Here is an 18,956-nt window from a genome sequence, read left to right as displayed (position 1 = left end):
GCTGAAATTTACCCCTGGAATCCCAAGTTGTGAGGTTAAGTTGTCTGGGACAGATGGAGCAGAGTCTGATACTGAATGACAGAGCAGCTTTTCTCCCCTGCCTCCACATAAGGATTTCCTTAGCTGTGTCCCTGAACGAGCCATGCTTCCAGGATGCAGGTGCTGAGACTTGAAGGAGGACAAATGAAAGCCTTCGAGGAGTTATGTGCAGAGCTGTGGTTTTCCATGAGCTTTAGAAATGTAACAAATGGAAAAATCTAAGTGATTGCAGTTTTCATAGGCAGTCGTGTCAAGGGTGCAACTGCACATCAGAAGGGGGAGAGTCTCAGTGGCATCTCTTGAGCTGGGTACTCCTTTCCATCTTTGCATGATCATCGCTAGAACTACTTACAGCTGCTGCATTCCCCAGCACTGCCCCAGAGTCAAACCACCCCGCAATTCCAGCTTTTAATGCCAAACACCAACTGGCTTCAATTCTTCTGCAGGGCACAAAGGCTGCAAGACCAGCTAAGCCAGCAGCCTCCGACCTTCCTGTTCCAGCTGAGGGTGTCCGTAATATCAAGAGCATGTGGGAGAAAGGGAATGTTTTTTCATCACCCTCTGGGACAGGAACACCAAATAAGGTATGTCTTTAATTTTACATAGTGATTATAAAGAATTATGTTATGGACCTGACCTTGCCATTCATGTTCCTATGAGTAAGCCTGGCTGCTCCTGTTGACATCACTGGTGAAGAACATCCCAAAGGATCCTGAGGTCCTCAGAAACCCACAAAATTGTGTGGCTGCAATATGGAGTATAAAGGAAGAATTTAGTGACATACTGAGCTAAGTTATGAGGCATTCCAGAGCCACATCAGATATCTTAGACAAATATATCTGGGTAGTTCAAGTGGAGTACAAAGAAATTCTTTGTGTTGGAAAAGATTCTTTCGGGGGGCAGAGGAGGATTAAATAGGCAAGATAATGATGATGTTTTATAGATAATGCATAGAAGCATTTGTGAGACCTTTATCTTTTCTACGTAAAACCTTAAGGCAACATTTCCTTTCTGTAAATTGGTGTGAGTTGATGAGCATTCATCATAGCCAAAAAACTGAGCTATGGATTGAGGGGGGTTATTAATAGCCATGAAATTTCAGTAATTTATTTTAACCTTTTAAAGTTTTATTTTAATGATTGAAATTTTAGGCCACTTAAGTCCTCTATTATGTGCTTTTTGAAAAATTTTAGTTTAACAAAAAAAAATGTAGACAGACTTGTGTCTCTTCTTCTTTCAGGCTAAATATTTTTTTCTCCTTGGAGTTTGGGGTTATGACAGAAGCAGCAGATGTATGTCTAACATTTATTCCTGGGTTAGCACTAAAGTGGAAATGATTTTGTCAGCCCCCATTTATCATTATTGAAAACTAGAGGGTAGTAGTACTGTGTAGTTCATAGGGACAATATCTTCAGAGCACACAGGATGACTCTTAGCTAGCCATAGTCTCAGTGAGGACCTCTATTTTGAACTCAGGCTTGGCTTTGTTTTTAAATCTAAACCGTGGAAAACATAGCAAAAGCTATTCTGAAAGTCTTCTGATTAGATTTTATTATTTTGCAGGAAACTGCTGGACTGAAGGTTGGTGTCTCCAGTCGTATCAACGAGTGGTTAACCAAGACCCCAGAGAGCAACAAATCACCTGCTCCAAAACCTTCTGTGAGTAAACCTGCAACAACCATACCCTCAGTAGGTGGGTTCTTTCCTGGGGCGGAGGTGGTGATGGTGCTTCCTCAACCAGCTGATGGTCTTTGGATAAACCTGGCTGCATGTCCTCTCTTGCAAGCTCAGAGAGGCCCTCTGGCTGCTGACTCCTGGGTAGTCAGAAAAGGTGGGGATAAAACAGGGCAGTTCTCACCTTAAAGCTTAGGGGTGCTCTAAAAAGGCAGTGTTCAGAGAAGCACTTCTCTGGTAGAGAAGGACATTAATTTACCACCTGTGAAAGGCCTACCATTAATTTAGAAATTACCAGCCATAGACCTTGCATGAAACACTTGTGCTTTCGCCCTTGCCCTGTAAAAATCTTCCAAGTATATTTTTAAACACAACTGAAATATTTTAATCCTTTAAGAGCCTAAATGTCATTTCTAATGAAGGCCCTTTAGCATGCCCACTGCTTCAGCAAGAATCAGAGCAGAAAATGCTATCAAAGTAATAAGCTGGGAGTGTGGGAAGCAGCAGTATGGATGTGGGAAGGAGCAGAAACAGGTAATTTGGGGTGGGGAAGGGTAGAGATGAGGAACTGGAGCTGTAGGTGTCCCTATTGGAGAATGGTAGGGCATCACTCGTGGTGTTAATGATTCAACTTCGGGATTTTATTAAAGAACTGGTTTCTTCCCATATCTTTGTGTAGCGTTTTTCTGCCAGTCCGCTTGCCCTTTATGAAAGGTGCAGCCTTACAAATGCTTTCTCAAGTCACACTCCTATCTTTCCCAAAGAGGAGCTTGAAATTTGCAGCGTTGTCCCTAATGTCAGTATTTACTGGTCGTCACGTGGAGATTGTGTCCTTATGGACATGGATATAAAACCAAAAGAAGTCATTGCGGTCACTGTATTTAATCACAACCGCTGAAAACCGGCACAGAATCTGCCTCCAGATTTTCCTCTCTTTCTTTTAAGTTGCATCTTCTAGATAATGTAAAACTAACCTCTTGTTTTCCCCTCAGCCAACTGTTTCTATCTGTGTCTTCATTTCCCTCTTTCTCAATAGATTGCTCTTTCTTCTTTCAATATCTCTGCTTGAAGGAACCTGCCCTCCTCCTATTCTTCTTTGGGGGTCTGTTTGCTAAGGTGGTCAGGTAAACCTGTTTATAATTGACTATGAGGAATGATATACATCTGTAATGTGTGATTTTTACTTTTTTTACCAGGATAAATCAAAGGGAAACCTAGAATTTCTTAGTCAGCAAGTAACTTCCTGCCCCCATCACATTCCACCAAAATAAAGAATTCTTTGAAGCTTTTGTGACCATCAAGATTCTTGTGGTTTTTGGAACAACATTCAATTAAAAGTAGAGGGAGCAAAGATCTCAATTAGTTTCATGGTGAACCTAAATCACAGATCCCAAATGATTTCAGAATTATCGAAGTGGTTTTGTGATAATGTCCACTGCAAGTAGTTTTGTGATAAGGTCCACTGCAATTTTGCTGTTTTCTTCCTTCCTCTGTTACTGCTGAACTCGCTTTTTGAGGTACAGAATTGGCTTAAAGTCTTAACTATCCACAGTCCTCTTTGGCTGTAAATTATGATCAGTTCTAGAGCATCTCTGTTGGGTGCAAATACCTCTTGCAGAAATCATATTTCCATTCATCACTGGGCATTTTTCTATCCCAAGTTAGAAATTCTTATGTGCAGAAAACTACCTATCTATGAATGGCAAGAACAAGATTCTGGAAACCTGTGCAGGACTTGAACACTTTTTGAAAGGGAGAGTACTTATGTCGTTGTTTCAAGAGTCTTTTGTTTGCCAACCACAGAGGTAGATACCAATCCATCTGACCTTAAGCTAGCATTGCTACTAGCCTAACATACATCGTGCTGATTTGTAGCCCTGCTTTTCCCCAAGAAGCAGCTTGACGTTTTTACCGAGTTTGGCTTAGTGTCTCCATATACATTCATTTTCAGAGAATATTACTATTTTTTAATTACTTTACCTCAGTTGTTTTTTTCTGCCAGGCTACTGATTGGTACATGCTAAGGTTTTAAAGGATGCAATGGAAATTCAAATAGATATGAAGGACTACAGTGTTAAATCCTGAAGCCTGTATTTAAGAATGCAGAGGAGGATCTGCTTTTCTGTTGTATTAGAAGTCCTACTCTATTATTTTTTACAGTTTTTTTTAATGAAATATTTTGATTCTGATCTAAAATACCTGAGACAAGCTACTTTTGAATTCCTCCCTAGTAGAAATACTGTTTCTGAAAAAATCTTTTTTTCTGCAAAAATTGGAATTGTCCTTCTCAAAAACCCGGTGATGCAGTAACTTTTCACTGTACTCCCTAGGATGAAAGTAATAAGTTATGGCCAGTCTGTGCAATACTAAATAGATGCAGCAGGATTGATTTTTGTCGCAAAGCATGTATATGTGTGGAGTGATTATGTGAAGTGTCATTCTGAATAGCTTTTTAATTGATAGACAATGTAATATTTACCCCGGTGGATGCTCCTCAACTTTTCTTACGAGGAAGATGCATTTTAACTTTTCCTCTACTAAATTAAAATAAACCTGAACTAATGTTGGTTTCTGTTCTCTGACATTAATTTAAAAATACAGGATTTAAAACCAGGAGATGTATCCGGCAAACGTAATCTCTGGGAGAAGCAGTCAGTTGAAAAACCTTCTTCTTCTTCTTCTAAGGTAACACTTCAGTGCATTGTTAAAAGGATAATATCTCTGTGGGAGGCTTTCTAGGGGGAAGGTGCTGTTCGCCTTTACATGCTCAGTTAGTTGGAACTAGGCCTCCACATGCCTTTTGTTACTAACCTGCCTTTTCATCTGTAAGAGAAAGTACAGTGAGGCACAGAAAGCCATGGGCAGCATGTAACTTTTATATTCCTATTTGGCAGAGTTGTTGTGCGTATGGAAATCTGTCCTTTGCATGGAGTTGATTTTTCTCCCTGTTATAAATAGCTATGTTTTCCCATATTCAACTTTAATAATGGGTTATTACTTCTTCAAACAGGTATCGGCTATGGGGAAAAAATCAGAGACTAATGGTAAGTAATTCTAATAATACACCTGCATATTAAATAGAAACTTTGCCACGTTTTCCTACAGGCATATCTGAGTTTTAAAATTCTACGTCTGTTAATGAAAAAAAAAACCCTCTTTTTGCCTTTACCTTTCACAAGCTCCATTGCAATGTCATCAAAACATGAGTGTTTGAGAAATAAGCCTGAATCATCTTTCTAGGAGGACTGAGGACTAGCAGTGCTCTGGCCATGTTTGCAAAGCCTTGTTGGAGTGACACGCGTAGCATGTTTGCTGTAGCTGGAGAGCGTCATTAAACTGTGTGAGGTCCGAGGAATGGGATGGTCATTTAACTAACTACAGCAAATGCAAGGCATCTGGGAAAGGCTCTTTCAAAGGCTGCCTTCCATGAGCGAAGAGGGGAAACCCAAAAAGTGAGGCTGTTGCCGCAGCATTATTTGAGCAGAAATGGAAGATTTCAGTGCTACTGAGAATGAGCCCTGCGTCTGATTTTAAACACTGCCACTGGGTAATAGGGAAGCCTGATGAAAATTCAGCAGTGTTGATTTTAAAAAATGACTCCTCTGGCTGGTTGTGAGTCTCATGTGCTCCTGCATACCCAGACTGGAATGGAGTTCAAATGCACTCAACAGCAGCACTGCTTTTTCTGGAGCTGTGCATTGGTGTCTTCTCAAGGCAAAAAGAGTCCTACTACTGTCATTTTGAAACTAGTGGTTTGGGAAACACAACCTAGTTGTATGGAAAGAAATCAGCAAAATTCCCCTCCTAGCTTTTGTGCACTTTTTAAATTTTTATTTTAATCTGAAACACTCCAAATAAAACCAATTAAAGGAAATATGGGCCTAAGGACCAGTGGGGAAGAATGGAAATTCACTGATCAATTTAATAGCTTTAAGATGTCTTGCAACGTCCCTTGACTCTTCACTAGGAATGAAATGATCAAATATAGAAAAACTTTTGGTTTTCTACACATTAATATGTGCACACATTTTTCTTCACATTCATATGTATGCCTGTGAACTTTTCTTATCAGTTTAGAGTCATGCAAACTGGAATTGTCTTCCTCCTCCTCCTATCTTTTTTCAAACCGAGCTGTTAGGAGAGGGGTTTTCAGGCTTGCTCAGCGGTAGCGCTGCTCTGCTCCCATGGAAGGCGTTAGCAGTCACGCATCGTTGCCTATGGGAGCAGACCCCGCTGAGTGGTTCGGACACGGCCGAGCCCCTCCTCTAAGGCTGGGTGAGATGAGGGCTTCAGCAGAGGGGTCGCAGGAGGAGGCTCTCAGGAGCCGGCTTTCAGTCTTGCCGTGGGCTCGGAGAGCGTGCACCAAGCACTGCAGCACAGCCTGCCTTAGCGTGCAGCCACCCATGTGTGGCTGGGGAGAGCGCTGGGTGCAGCACCCCCTGCATTTCTGGGTGGGAAGCTCCTGAGCTCTCCCTGAGCTGCTTCCCGGGGCTGTCAGAGGCAAGAGAGGCGAAATCCTGCTTGTCCTCTTGGAGACCACCTCTGAGCAATCCCAGTACACAAGCACAGCAGCGTCCAGCTTGTGTCCTGCCTTCTTACGTGCTGTGTGTTAATCTAGAGCCACGCCTTCTCTATTTTAGAGATACGGTTGGGTTATTCCAAGCCATCTTTAATCTTTCTCTTTCTCAGCAGGTTTGAGACAATTTGAGAAAGAACCGTAGAAGGCCACTAAAGACGCTGGACCAATCAGTTGGGGGGAAAAAAAAAAAAGGAAAAAGTGCTAAATTGTTCTTTTTATATTTATGTTTATTTACCAAAATGTCTTTTTGCATTATCCCAGTTAAAACCATGTATATTAGCACTGTATTTAATAATCAGTCTAGACATTCATCATAATAGTACTGCCTTTGCACAAGAGCCTTTATTCCTGAAGAAACCCATGCTGTGAAATATATAGACTCTCCTACTGATAGTCCTAAATAACTATGTATCTGAACAGTGATTTCAACTGGCATAAGAGGTCAATCCAAAATGCACGTAAAGTGAAATTGCTTAAGAAAGGTGTGCAGTAAACCTATAAAAACAATGGTTACTTTTGTAATACAGAAGTCTTTCTTTCTGCACTTTAGACTAAGGCATGGAAGAAATATCTTTAGTTGACAATGTAATATTTTCTGTAAGTTGCCCATGTCATGAGAAATACTGCATCAATAACGTGTTTTAATTTTTTTGTTTTATACTTTTTTTAAGTATCAATTTTTCCATTCTAGTTTAAGTTAATACCTAAATTTGGATGATTATGTTAGCTGACAGCGGTACTGATATTTCTTTTTGTTGTTAGTGACTAGTAATTGAATGCAATTTAGAATATATACACACATAGCTTTAAAAAGTTTAGCCTAAAGGCACTACTAATGGTAGAATGCTTTAATACGTGCTAGAGTATTATATTTAGTAATAAACATACATAATTAGCCAATATCACAGCTTAAAAAAATAAAGACAAAATCACACACTTTTCTATAGTAAAATTTCATAATTGCCATTAGAGGTATGGTAAGATAAGTATTAAAAAATTTTAAATGTCAGTTGCCCAGTAATGGGTAATTAAAAAGAAAGTATAGTTTTTAAAAGAGGAAAAGGTAAGGTTATAGAGGGTCAAAAATAGGTCACTTGTATAAAACATTGTAGTTTAATTTATATAAAACTACCATAATTAAAAAGAAAAAAAACCTAAACACCGTTGGAGCTTGTTTCAAATGACTGTACACTAAATCTTGCCATCCATCAGTGCCGTACACTAAGTCCACCTAAAATGAAGTAAACCTCTATCTTTATAGTGCTTCTTCTTAACTCTCACTCCCGAATATCTTATTTACATTACAGATGTTTTCATTTGTATATAGTAAACACATGGCTATAAGACGTCAGCTTGGTTTGAATTTACATGCCATACAGTTTAGCATTTACATCCTACAGTGTATGGGTGGCATAAACTGAGCAACTGAACTAGCCCCTCAGCACGTTGTTAACAGCTTTGTTGTGCATCGGAACTACCAGGATCTCCCTTTTCACCACTTCCATCTCTTACAGCATCTGACTTCTTCCTAAAGGAGAATAATGTTATATTTCAACCCAAAGATGAGCTCCCTCGCTTGGCTGAAACATCTTGTTTACATATAGAGATGCACGTAGTTATCTGTAGGGGGTGAAACTGTGCCTGACATTGTCTATGAGTTGTCATGTTTTTTGTTTGGGGGTTTTGTAAACACTCCTCTGAGTCTTTCAAATACATCCGATAGCTGCAATAAAAATTATTTGTTCAAACAATGTATTCTGAAACTGCATCCACAATAAATGGAGTATTTCCATCAGCAGCCCCGTGTTTGTTAATGAGTAGGTACAAGCCAGTTGTTGTAACTGGGATAGGAATCATGCTAAGGCCGTGTAAAATAAGGTATCGTTGCAAAGAACCTCAAAGAATGTCTCTCCTGGTGTACTATCCTACACCAGACAGCCAAGTCGTAAAATCAGCAGCTTTAACCTACTTATTCTTGAGGAAAAAAAAAAATCTTAATTGTCATGCCTATCAGTACAAGACAGGAGCTGTGCATCATCCAGAAGTCAGCGTGCTCAATGAAGTAGGTTCTGACCTAGCAGCATAGCTGTCTGCTTTCCTGCTTTGAAAAATGTTCTCGGTGTGAGAGCCGTCGTATTTCTTCTGTCTGCCTCGGTGGGATGTGCTTCCAGGCTTGGATGATTGGGGGAGCTGCTGGCTTTCCTGTTGTCCTCCTATCCCTTTCATTTTTTCTCTAACGGCAGCACAGCATGTTAACGCCCTGCTTTGACCAGGTCATGGTCATCTGAAAGAGGCCCCCCAGCCTGCTGCCAGCTCCACGGGAAGCACTGGGAAGGCTGCAGCTTTCGGAACCGCTGGGGGAGAAATAATCTGATGCTGCCTAATTTAACCTGAAAAGAGCTTGTACGCTTGCAAGCGTGCCTGTTCTCCTGCCTTGTACTGACCAACTACCTTGCTACGTTCCTCTGCAATCTTTGCTGAAGTGAGGCTTTTCCTTCTTGATGTAGGTAAGTTTCTTTTGCTCCTGGTTATTGCCTTTTCTGAGAGGGTGGAAGCGTGCTGGGCACGCTTCAGTTTTACTTGTAGGAAATACTGTAAAGTGGTGCAGTCATGGTTTGTTCCCACCAGCTGGCATCACCTCCTGGCAGAATTTGCCAAAGACAGATCCTGGTGGCTGAGTCAGCAGTGCTGCAAGTTTTTTTGGTGTTTCAATACCATGATGAGGTGATGATTTTTCAGATGATACCAGATTGTCACCTTAGCTTCTGGTCATGCTTTCCTGCAGCTCACTCGGCGTCCGAGACAGACTTTCTCTTGTCAGTGTGCAGAATGCCACAAAACAGCCTTTTTCAAGCCTGCCTTTGCATTACCCATCTGAAAATACCTTAAAGCAATTGTAAGTCTACCTGAGGGTTTGCTTTTGTGTTTTTAAAGAAAAGTTTTTCTATGTTTTCCTTAGATAAAGCCAACCCTTGTCTGGATATATTGTTCTGAATGCTGCCAGCAGAGGTGCAAAAATCTAATTTGTGTTTGAGATTTCCAGAGCAAGTCAGTCTGATTTTTTAGGTAGCCCTTATGTTTGGCTGGGTGTATTTTGATGTGTATTATCACTGCATATGATGCTGTCTTCAACTTTTCACCTCTTATCACACAAGAGTTCAATTTCTAGTTGTCCGGAGGGAGGGCTACGTGGAGTAATAGGTACAACTTTGTTCTTTAGGTTCTAGCTAGAGCACGATCCTCTTTGATGCATAAGCCACAAAGTAGTCTCTATGTATTGTCCTTGTACAGGAATTACAAAAGCTCATTTCTATCTGTATTAAAATTTAAAAAAAACCAGACTTCAGGCATGTTTTATAACTTATTGTATGAAACAATTTAAGCACTACACTGATTAAGTTTTGTTGTTATTCAAACTTTATTCATATAAAATATTAAAGCATTAGAGATTCACACTATAAAAATCACAACTATGTAAAAAGCAAAGTAATTAAAGACAGCATTCCTTGACAGCAATTCATGAGCCAGTATGACTGACCGCACTGGAAATAACATATAAAAAATCTTGTAACCAACCAAAGTTTTTTGTTAAACATGTCTTTAATTAAGGAAGACAAGGAAAAAAGGAAATGAAGAGACGTTGTCTTTTTACTACTAATCAAAACCAGATTTCTGTTAATCATCATAACAAAAGACCCATCCCTATTGATGCATTTTTATACCAGCTAGTGGTCTCCTCCTAAAAAAGGAGGACAAGTAACTGCTCTTAATGATTGTCAAGTACAGAAGAACTCATCAAGACTAAGCTACAGCGTACGTCTTCTAATCTGGAAGGAGTTACACGGACGTCTCGCAGAAACCGCTGGTATTAATATTCTGCTTTGAATGGGTAGTCCTTGTGATTGACAGCTCTGAGAAGAGAAAGAACTGGTTATTTAAGTATTGTAGAAAGTATCTTCAGCAGCATTTCCCTACTGCAGTCTCCCTCCCCTACCGCCAATGTACTCAAGTTTTGCTGCTGTCATTAATTTGAACACAGGCTTGTGAACAAGCACGTGCAACACCAAGATGCTGAAGGGAATGCCCTGAATGAATCACCCTCCTGATGTCAGTTCCAGGACATGTTTCATTGCCTGAGGTCCAGGCGTTAAGATATGAGCTCTACCTGGTTGTGGTCATGTAGGTTTTCAAGATATGGCGGATGAAAATACATATAGAGATAGGCCTAGAGGATAATAAGGAACATACGGGAGCACTGGAACTGCCCTCCAGTTCCTGTTAAAGCTGAGGATGACATCCATCTCCTTTTCAGACAGTTCAAAGTCAAACACCTAGCAGGGGGGAAAAAAAAAAATGTAAGCCCCTTTTTACATAGGTTCATGAGTAGTTAGCTACTAAGCGTGCTTTATGCATTTATGACTTGAGGTAGGAACATACTGCATCCACACTAAGCATGCTTAAGAAATCCTCTTATTTCTCAGCCAAATACCAATTTGCCCTTGAAGTAATCAAGATAGTCCTTTTCTCTCTAAGGCGCTGTTCATAGCAGTGTCTTATAGTTCCGGGTGGTTGAGTGCAAACACCACTGCAGTTTGTGTTGTCATGCACAGACAGAAAACTTAAGGTGCTAGGGATGGATTACTTGATCCATCACAATTACTGGAACCAGCAATAAATATTTCTGCTACAACAGAGGACTACTGGGTACCAACTGCAAATAGTTAATCAATCATCTAAGAATTCTTGCTAGTGGTTCACAGGAGAAATAAGTCCAAAATGTAGCAGCATGAATTGAAAGTAACACAGAGATATCATCTAAGATGCCAGGCCTTATGAGCAAACATCCAGCTGAACCTCCCTGCCAAGGGGCACCACAGCCTCAAAGTGAGACATAAACCATAATGGGTCTGGTGTTTACAGTTTGTTCCTTTACACCCTAAAGAGGGGCTCATTAAGCATCTCCCAGAGGGCAAGTTCAAAGCTGGGACTCCCCTTCCAGGGCAGCAGAGCTTGGACCACCCTGGTGTAACCCATTTCTCTCTTGACAGGAACAAAATGGGACAAATGTTCCCTAGAGAACAAGTGTGGATGGTTAGGTAGTGCTGAGCCCCAATCTTTACATCTCTGCACTCCCCTTCCAATGCCTCTCAGGTGCTGCTTGGAAACATGGAGGAGATATGGGTGTGGGGGCTTATCCTGTGTAAAAAGGTGGCAGCAGTCCCAATGGAAACTTCACCTTGATGTTTTCCTCAATATGCTGTGGTTTGTCAGACTTGGGAATGACAATCACGTCTCTTTGGATAAGAAACCGGATCAGAACCTAGGAGAGGAGGGTAAGGAGGAGCATGAACACAGGGGTACCAAGAAATCTGTTCAAATGCATTTTGTGTTCTCTCTTACCTTTTTTGTTTTTTCGTGCACAAACCAATTTCTCTTTCTACAACCATGTTTACTATTTGGAAGATTCTACTGGTTTGCATACAGGAGTTTGATGTGTGTTGTGGTTTAACCCCAGTCGGCAACTAAGCACCACACAGCTGCTCGCTCACCCTTCCCCCCAGTGGGATGGGGGAGAGAATTGAAAGGGTAGAAGTAAGAAAACTCGTGGATTGAGAGAAGAACAGTTTAATACTTGAAATAAAATAGTAACAGCAACAATAATAATAAATTGAAATGAAGAGGAAAACGACGAGAGAGAGGGGAACAAAACCCAGGAAAAACAAGTGATGCAGCTGCTCTCCACCCACTGACCGATGCCCAGCCAGTCCCCGAGCAGCAATCGCTGCTCCCCGGCCAACTCCTCCCAGTTTATATTCTGAGCATGATGTTATATGGTATGGAATATCCCTTTGGTTAGTTTGGGTCAGCTGTCCTGGCTGTGCCCCCTCCCAGCTTCTTGTGCACCTGGCAGAGCATGGGAAGCTGAAAAGTCCTTGTCTACATAAGCACCACTTAGCAACAACTAAAACATCAGTGTGTCATCAACATTCTTCTCATACTAAATCCAAAACACAGCACTATGCCAGCTACTAGGAAGAAAGTTAACTCTATCCCAGCTGAAACCAGGATAATGTGCCAGCATTTGCTTGCAGTCTACTGACAGCTATAATGGTTTCTGGCCTATGTTGTTTCTACATCCTAGCTTCTCCAGGATTTGTTTTGTTTTCATTTAGGGTAGGAGGGGGGAGAAAAATGATGATGGTTCTGTCTTGCGTTCTATGGGTGCTCAGACCAAATGAGCATAATGATACTGCAGATTATTTTGGGCTCACAGGTAAGTATCTTACCTAGGTTAAGCTTTTTGAAGTCCTTAAAAGGAAAAACATATTTATAGATTTTAAAAGTTTTCTCACCTCAAAAGAGGACTGTTGCATACAGTTTTTTGTCCTGCTCTGCCTGTCTTAAAATATGACTATGGTTGATTGCCTGTGAACATGTGGATTGTTTGAAGTGCAGTTTCTGCAGACCCTGCGCAAGAACTCATTTGTGCGACTAGCAACTGATAGAGAAAAATTTTCATCTTGAATAATCACGCAGCTTTCAATGATTCTTTGTGAACATGAGCAAACAGGGAGCAATCAAATACGTCTGCAAATTACAGGGCTTCTCTGAAGAATAACTTGGCTAACTTAGCTGGAGAAAGGAGTAACAAGTTGGCTTGATGATTTGTGTAAACCTCAGAGGAAAGGGGTTCTCAGGGAGCAAGCTCTTCTCTCTGGGAGCAGAAGAAATCTCTCTAGGAAGGGGGACACCTGAAGTCAGCACGTACCACTGCTGATCAGCTCCCCCAAAGCTCAGCACTCAAGTTCTCTTAGAAAATACCTGATAATTCGTATGAGTGCTGGTAAGAACTGGGGCAGTATGAAGAGTCAAGTGCAGTTCAACACCATTATACTGTACCTTTAGAGAAGGCAGCATCTGCTAAGACTGGCCACCAGCCTGTAAAAACGTCTGAGGAGGAACAGTTGGCCTGACAACCCCACTTACCTGGGCAGGGGTTTTATGATGTCTAACTGCAATCTCTTTAATCTTGGGATCATCCAGCAGCACAGGGTCCCCTGGCTTGGCCCTATTAAAAACAAAAGCCAGGATATTGATAGTAGAAAGGTATCAGCTTCCCTGTGGGAAGCCTGGCATTTTGTGTGAAATAATCTGCAACAAAGCAACAGTGCTTTTCTCATTATACCTGCATTATTTACATCATTTGCCTCAAAGATTCAAGTTGCAAATGTATTGTTCTGTACACAGAAAGGCTGCAATGCTTTCTTACCATGGACGGTTAGGAGACCCAAGGGGGCTGTAAGCAGTCACAGCAATCCCTTTGGATTTACAGTACTTGATCAACTTTTCCTGGGTTAGGTACGGATGACATTCGATCTGCAAGCACAGAAACACGGTGGTTGACACAGAGGCAGATTGCACTGAGCTTCAGGGCATAACTAACACTTTAATTCTTGGGTGTGAAGATGTGAAAATGTGAAGAAAAGACTCCCAATATCATGATTAAAATCTATCTTATAAAAAAGTTATTCATGTCACAGCAATGTCTAGAGGCCTGGCACAGAGAATAGGGCTTCCTCATGCTACATATTACACAAAGATAGTGAGAAATAGATGAGAAGAGTGAAAGTGCTATCTGTATCAGGAATCGGGGAAATCAGTCTTCCTGGACTTCTGGGGAGCAGGACTGCATCTTCAGAGGGGCAGCTCAGAATACCTGAGGTTTAGTTTCTGCTCCGGGTCACCCAACTTCTCCTCAAGGAGTCTCCCCAACTCCTGAAGACATCTGGGGAGAGGAACTTCCATAGGTTAGCTCAGATCATGTTGAGACCAGCCACTCCGGCAAGACGTCCTTTAACTGGAAATAACAGGAGCCTACACGGGGATGCAGCTCAACTTGCCACACGCCATAGTATGACCACAGGGCTATGTCTACGCTGCATAACGTAGCACCATGCATATACCAGCCATTTCTAAATGCTACAGCTTTGCTACCAGGCATGGTGACATGAAATCCATGTACAGTAGTTTATTTAGACCTGAGCTAGACTAGGCAACTACTGTAATGACAGTGTGTGGCACAGGCACACCCATGGAGAAGCAAACTGGAGTCAAGGCCTGCAGTTCTTTAAAGTGTCGAAGTTGGTGCAGCTTTTAATATGGGGGTAGTTGGGTCCATCCCCACCAGAACTTTATAACCCTCGATAAAATTTTTCTAAGTCCTATGTCCCCCTTGTGCTAAGCCTGGCCAGTCCACACGCTAGCCCCAAGCCCAGCACCACAGCACAGCAGCACAGGCAGCACCACGTCTGCACGGGACCCGGTGTGGGGATTTCCCCGGATATTCCCAAGCCAGCAGAGATGGGCATTCAGCACCCTCAGCCAAGTGCAAAGAAGTTGCACATGGAAGAAAGTCAGAAGGTCCTGATGCCCCTCCTGTCCTGTGATTTCATTCATGAGGTATGTGGTGAAAATTTGTTATATAACTGTAGACTTCAACCCTCCTTTTTATAATGAAGTTTAGTGAAATGATTTATTTTATGTTGAAAAGTAAGTCCAGTGAATGAGTTGGAGCATCCCTGTACATTCCCATGCCTGTGCAGTAGCTCGCAGTGGGGATTTTGCTGGTTATCCCAGGGCTGGCAGAAGTGGCCTGTGGCAACTTGGGCTGTGACACTGGGAGCGTGAAAGAGGACGTGTGGCAGGAAGTTGCAAGGTCTTATACAAGGTAATGGATATTTTCACTTTTTTCCAATGTCTAAAAAGGAAATATTTTCATCTGTTTCATATTACTGTGATAGGAATAATCCATGCTGTTTTGTATGGTATTGCTCTCAAATCTCCACTGCATTATATACACACAAGTCTGTTGAGATCCCTGTCAGCTAAAACCCATCAACACTCACACCATACCAAAGCCTTGCATATTGCAGGCAGTACTGACTTGAAGGGACTTTCAGACAACCAGCGATACCTAGTGCTTTGCAAGATCTTTCCATGGCACCAAAACTACTTAAAGGTCGTGGCGGAAGGCAGTTTTAGAGCTGAAGTGTAGCAAGAACATATTTAGGAATATTCCAAGGTTAGTTGACATCAATGGAAATAAAAATCTTACCTGGTTATTTACTGGCTTGTATTTTAGACCTGGCTTGTTCAAGATTCTTTCGATCTGCTCATGGTTAAAGTTGCAGATACCAATGGCTTTTACCAGACCAGCATCCACCAGCTCTTCCATGGCCTAATGGGTAAGGACAACCAATGTGTATTTACAAGGTGGTATTACTGTCAACTACACTATTCTATTTCCCTAAAGCTAGTGACAAACCAACAAACAACCCACACTAGATTAAATAATAGTATCTCAAAAAAAAAAAAAAAAATCTTTGCACCTTGTATTATCTGTATGCTTTATGTCCCATTGCAGATGGGAAAGTAATATAAGAAGAACAGCTTGGCCAACCGTTTTGTAATGGGAAGCAAAATCTTTTGCTTTGTCTTCTTTTGGGGTCATTTCACCAGAGCTAAAAAACCAAGGGAGACCCCTCCACCTCCTCCTATGCCAGCACACTACCTCCGAGTCGGCAGAACACAGCAGGGAGGATGTTAGCTTAAACTCAGTTACCTCAGAATACTTCCTTGCAACTGTAATCTGCTACTGTGGAGAAAACTATTAATTCCCAGAGTTGCAGCATCACAGAGGTGCAGGTGCAGGAGCAGACCCTGAATCCTCTCAGTCCACAAGGAAAGGAGGATGGAAGGACAGCCTGAGGTGTTGATGCCCAACACCGAAAAGTGTAAGAATTCCCTATCTGTATGAAACACCCAGTAAATTAACAGCCACGCCTGGATTAATCTACGCTTCAATTCTACCATTGTGCATATTCAAATATTATTTTAGTGACAGAACCTACAGTGCTGATAGTTTCCTACTCTTCAGTCTTATTAAAGACATCCCCTCTTGCTCCTCAAAACAAGGGGTAGCAGCAGCTCTGCTCGTTCTGGTCATGAAGTACAATTTTGTGTGACTACCCTCTGTACCCAAACCTATCCTTTAATTTCATCATGCACGCAGATCTCTGCTCCATCTTTAGTGCTGACACCTCTCAAAAGAGAAAACATTAACTTACCTCCCATGTGTCCAGAAAATCGGTATCACTGGGGATACTCATACCATTGTCATCCACAGGATGCAGTTTTTCACCAGCCTGTTATTTCAAGGCAGATAATACATAGACTTTTTAAAAGTGTTTAATTTCCTACTGTTTACTAGCACTTCTGACTGAAATTATAGGCAGCAACTTAGCAGGTTATTTAAACATATCGCATAACTAAAAATTATGCATGTTCATCAGTATTCTCTTTTGGACGAAGGCCGTATTTCTACAAATCAATCCCTGCATACAAAGAGTGGGGATTAGTAGCAATTATGTGAGTAATTTAGGCAGATCTAGAGAGAAGGGAACAGACACGCCTTTATTCTAGAGGTTTTATTTATTTTACAGAGGTGTAGACTGGGGAAAAAAAGAAGCACGTTCGTTCTGCGCTGTGCTTAATTTTTCCCTGTTGGTTACTCCAGATCAAGCCAACACCTCCAAAACCTGAGGCGTTGACACTGTCCCGGGGCCCAGCAGAAGGCCACGATCCCAAACTGCACCATCGTGTGTTGGTTACAGTTTCCCTGAAGTCCCAGGGGTCTCATTAGCAGTGGTTGTACCTACAACTATCTTGCTCCAACAGGTGTGGAAAGCTAGACCCATGTGCTAAAACATACCACTACCTAGTTAGTGACTGAATGCTTGCTACCACCAGGTTCAGCTAAGAGCCAAATGAACCACTGCATAATGAAGATGGTCACAGCATAGATAAGACAATATGCCATGTTTCTAGCCAGGTAAGGAGAAGAGGAATGTAGAGCAGGACTACCTTAAATCCCATAGGGAAGTGTATCAGGTAGAGGTCAAGGTAGTCCAGTTGCAGTGCAGCGAGGCTCTTCTTGCACGCTACCTTAACCAAGGACCTCTCGTGAAACGTGTTCCACAACTGTGGGAAGAAACCAAGCCCAACCGTGACTCTACAGCTTCCACAGTCCAGACCAGGAGACAGAAGCTTCTCCCTTGGCGGTCTGGGAAGACAACTCCCTCCCCACCTACCCAGAGCACACTGAATGGATGCCAATATTTTAACAGTCAGGTAGGACAAACGTACCACAAATAAGGGAGTCAGTAGTGAAGGTGGACAATCAGTGTTCCTATTTACGAAAAGAGATTCTCAGAACTAAATATAACACTCTGCCATGTGTATCGGACACAGAAAAGCTGTTAGTGTTAGAATTTTATTTGTTTTCAGCCTAAATTTTGAGTCTTGAGCAGCTCATAGCTACTCTCCTTCCGTCACTTTTAACTGGCCACAGTGAGAACTGTTGTCAATTTTACTTCATTTTTGAAATGAAAATTCAAGTCGTTTAAGTAGAAGAACTTGCAAGTATTATTCAAGTTAAAACCTGTTCTTTAACAAAAACGAAGAGTATGTGGAAAAGTTTAGTTATGCTCAATGTTTTCTGGTTTTGTTGATGAAAACCCCAAGTCATAAGTTCTTTAGTTGAAGTGTTCTCACATTTTGGTAAAGGGCATTGCTGAGACAAGTAGATGAGATGAAGAAATCGGAGTAAATACACAGAAAATACTTCAGACTTAAGTCCCATACTTTAATTTCTATTCTCTTTCAGACTTACATTTTGTACATGACACCATTTTCAAATGTCTTGCAAACCATTAAGTAGCACAGCACCTCTGAATTCAGACATCTGTCTTGCCTTTTTTTTCTGATCTTTCTAGGGTGCATGCAAATGAACCTTCAGTATAATTAAGTGACTTAATAGATGCAAGAAAATTATTAGATCAGCAACAGCCAGCTATCTTTCCAAAGTTGTCAATGGTTCCGTAGGTAAAGCTCAGTCCAAATTGCAAATAAAGGATGGAATTTATAGCACACAATGAGACAACAATGAAATTAATATCGTAGAAGGGAGTAAGTCCTTACGTTACTTTACAGATGGAACGAGAGTTTCTCTTTGAGAATAGCTAAATGCCCCAGTAATCCTGCATCCTTGTACCTTAGTGACAATGAAGAGGTCTTCCCGTTTCACAGCCCCCTCCTTGATCTTCTGCTGGATTGCATTCCCTATTTCATTTTCATTCTGGTAGAAATAGGCACAGTCGAAGAGGCGGTAGCCTGCATCAATAGCAAACTTCACCACTTCTTCCACCTTTCTTGGAGGAGCCTGAAAACAAACATTACCAAACCATGAGCTCTTCCACGGCCTTCTGCCAGCACTCATTGTTGCGACAGCTCCGCAAAGTTTCTCTTTCCAGCTGCTGCTGGAGTTTCCTCGTCACCTGCATTTAAACTGAGTTTCAACTGCCCAGGCAAACAGCGTTTTTGCAGGGAAAGGGAATAGAGCAGAAAGGAGTCGATTTCTGCGAGACATTTGGACTCTGCCATTTCCAGCAGCGTAACGCCCAGCATCATTTCCCCTTATTTTGCCCCCAGTGTTGCCCAAGCAGTTTTGACAGTTTACCTTCCCCAAACCCGTCCCCACGAAGGCAGTTCCGTGGCGCAGGGCTCCCATCAGCCAGCGACCTCATCCCGGGGCTGCGAGCTGCAA

General features: G+C 41.7%; 2 protein-coding genes across 2 annotated transcripts in view; one reads left to right on the top strand and one right to left on the bottom strand.

The window, feature by feature from the left end:
• Positions 1 to 6,434, top strand: part of LOC104072478 (caldesmon-like) — a gene marked incomplete at its 5' end in the record, with an annotated part of 31,168 nt that extends 24,734 nt beyond the window's left edge. Inside the window, 5 exon segments of the mRNA XM_009583356.1 lie at positions 486 to 623; positions 1,603 to 1,698; positions 4,315 to 4,398; positions 4,724 to 4,757; positions 6,406 to 6,434. Of these exon segments, the coding sequence (XP_009581651.1) occupies positions 486 to 623; positions 1,603 to 1,698; positions 4,315 to 4,398; positions 4,724 to 4,757; positions 6,406 to 6,434 (381 nt within the window).
• A 3,726-nt stretch (positions 6,435 to 10,160) lies between these two features.
• On the bottom strand, positions 10,161 to 18,572 carry LOC104069388 (aldose reductase-like; the record flags this gene model as incomplete). The annotated part of the gene is made up of 9 exons (XM_009583355.1): positions 10,161 to 10,203; positions 10,541 to 10,623; positions 11,529 to 11,612; positions 13,280 to 13,361; positions 13,563 to 13,669; positions 15,408 to 15,530; positions 16,420 to 16,497; positions 17,216 to 17,332; positions 18,405 to 18,572. Coding segments are annotated over 9 exons (885 nt in total), but the record flags the coding sequence as incomplete, so codon positions are not given.
• Between the last annotated feature and the right edge of the window lie 384 nt (positions 18,573 to 18,956).

The sequence above is a fragment of the Fulmarus glacialis genome, unplaced genomic scaffold (genome assembly GCF_000690835.1).
Source record: "Fulmarus glacialis isolate BGI_N327 unplaced genomic scaffold, ASM69083v1 scaffold26488, whole genome shotgun sequence".
In the NCBI taxonomy this organism is placed as follows: Eukaryota; Metazoa; Chordata; class Aves; order Procellariiformes; family Procellariidae; genus Fulmarus; species Fulmarus glacialis.
Note: the sequence above shows the minus strand (reverse complement) of the source record. Positions and strands in the feature narration are given on the sequence as shown.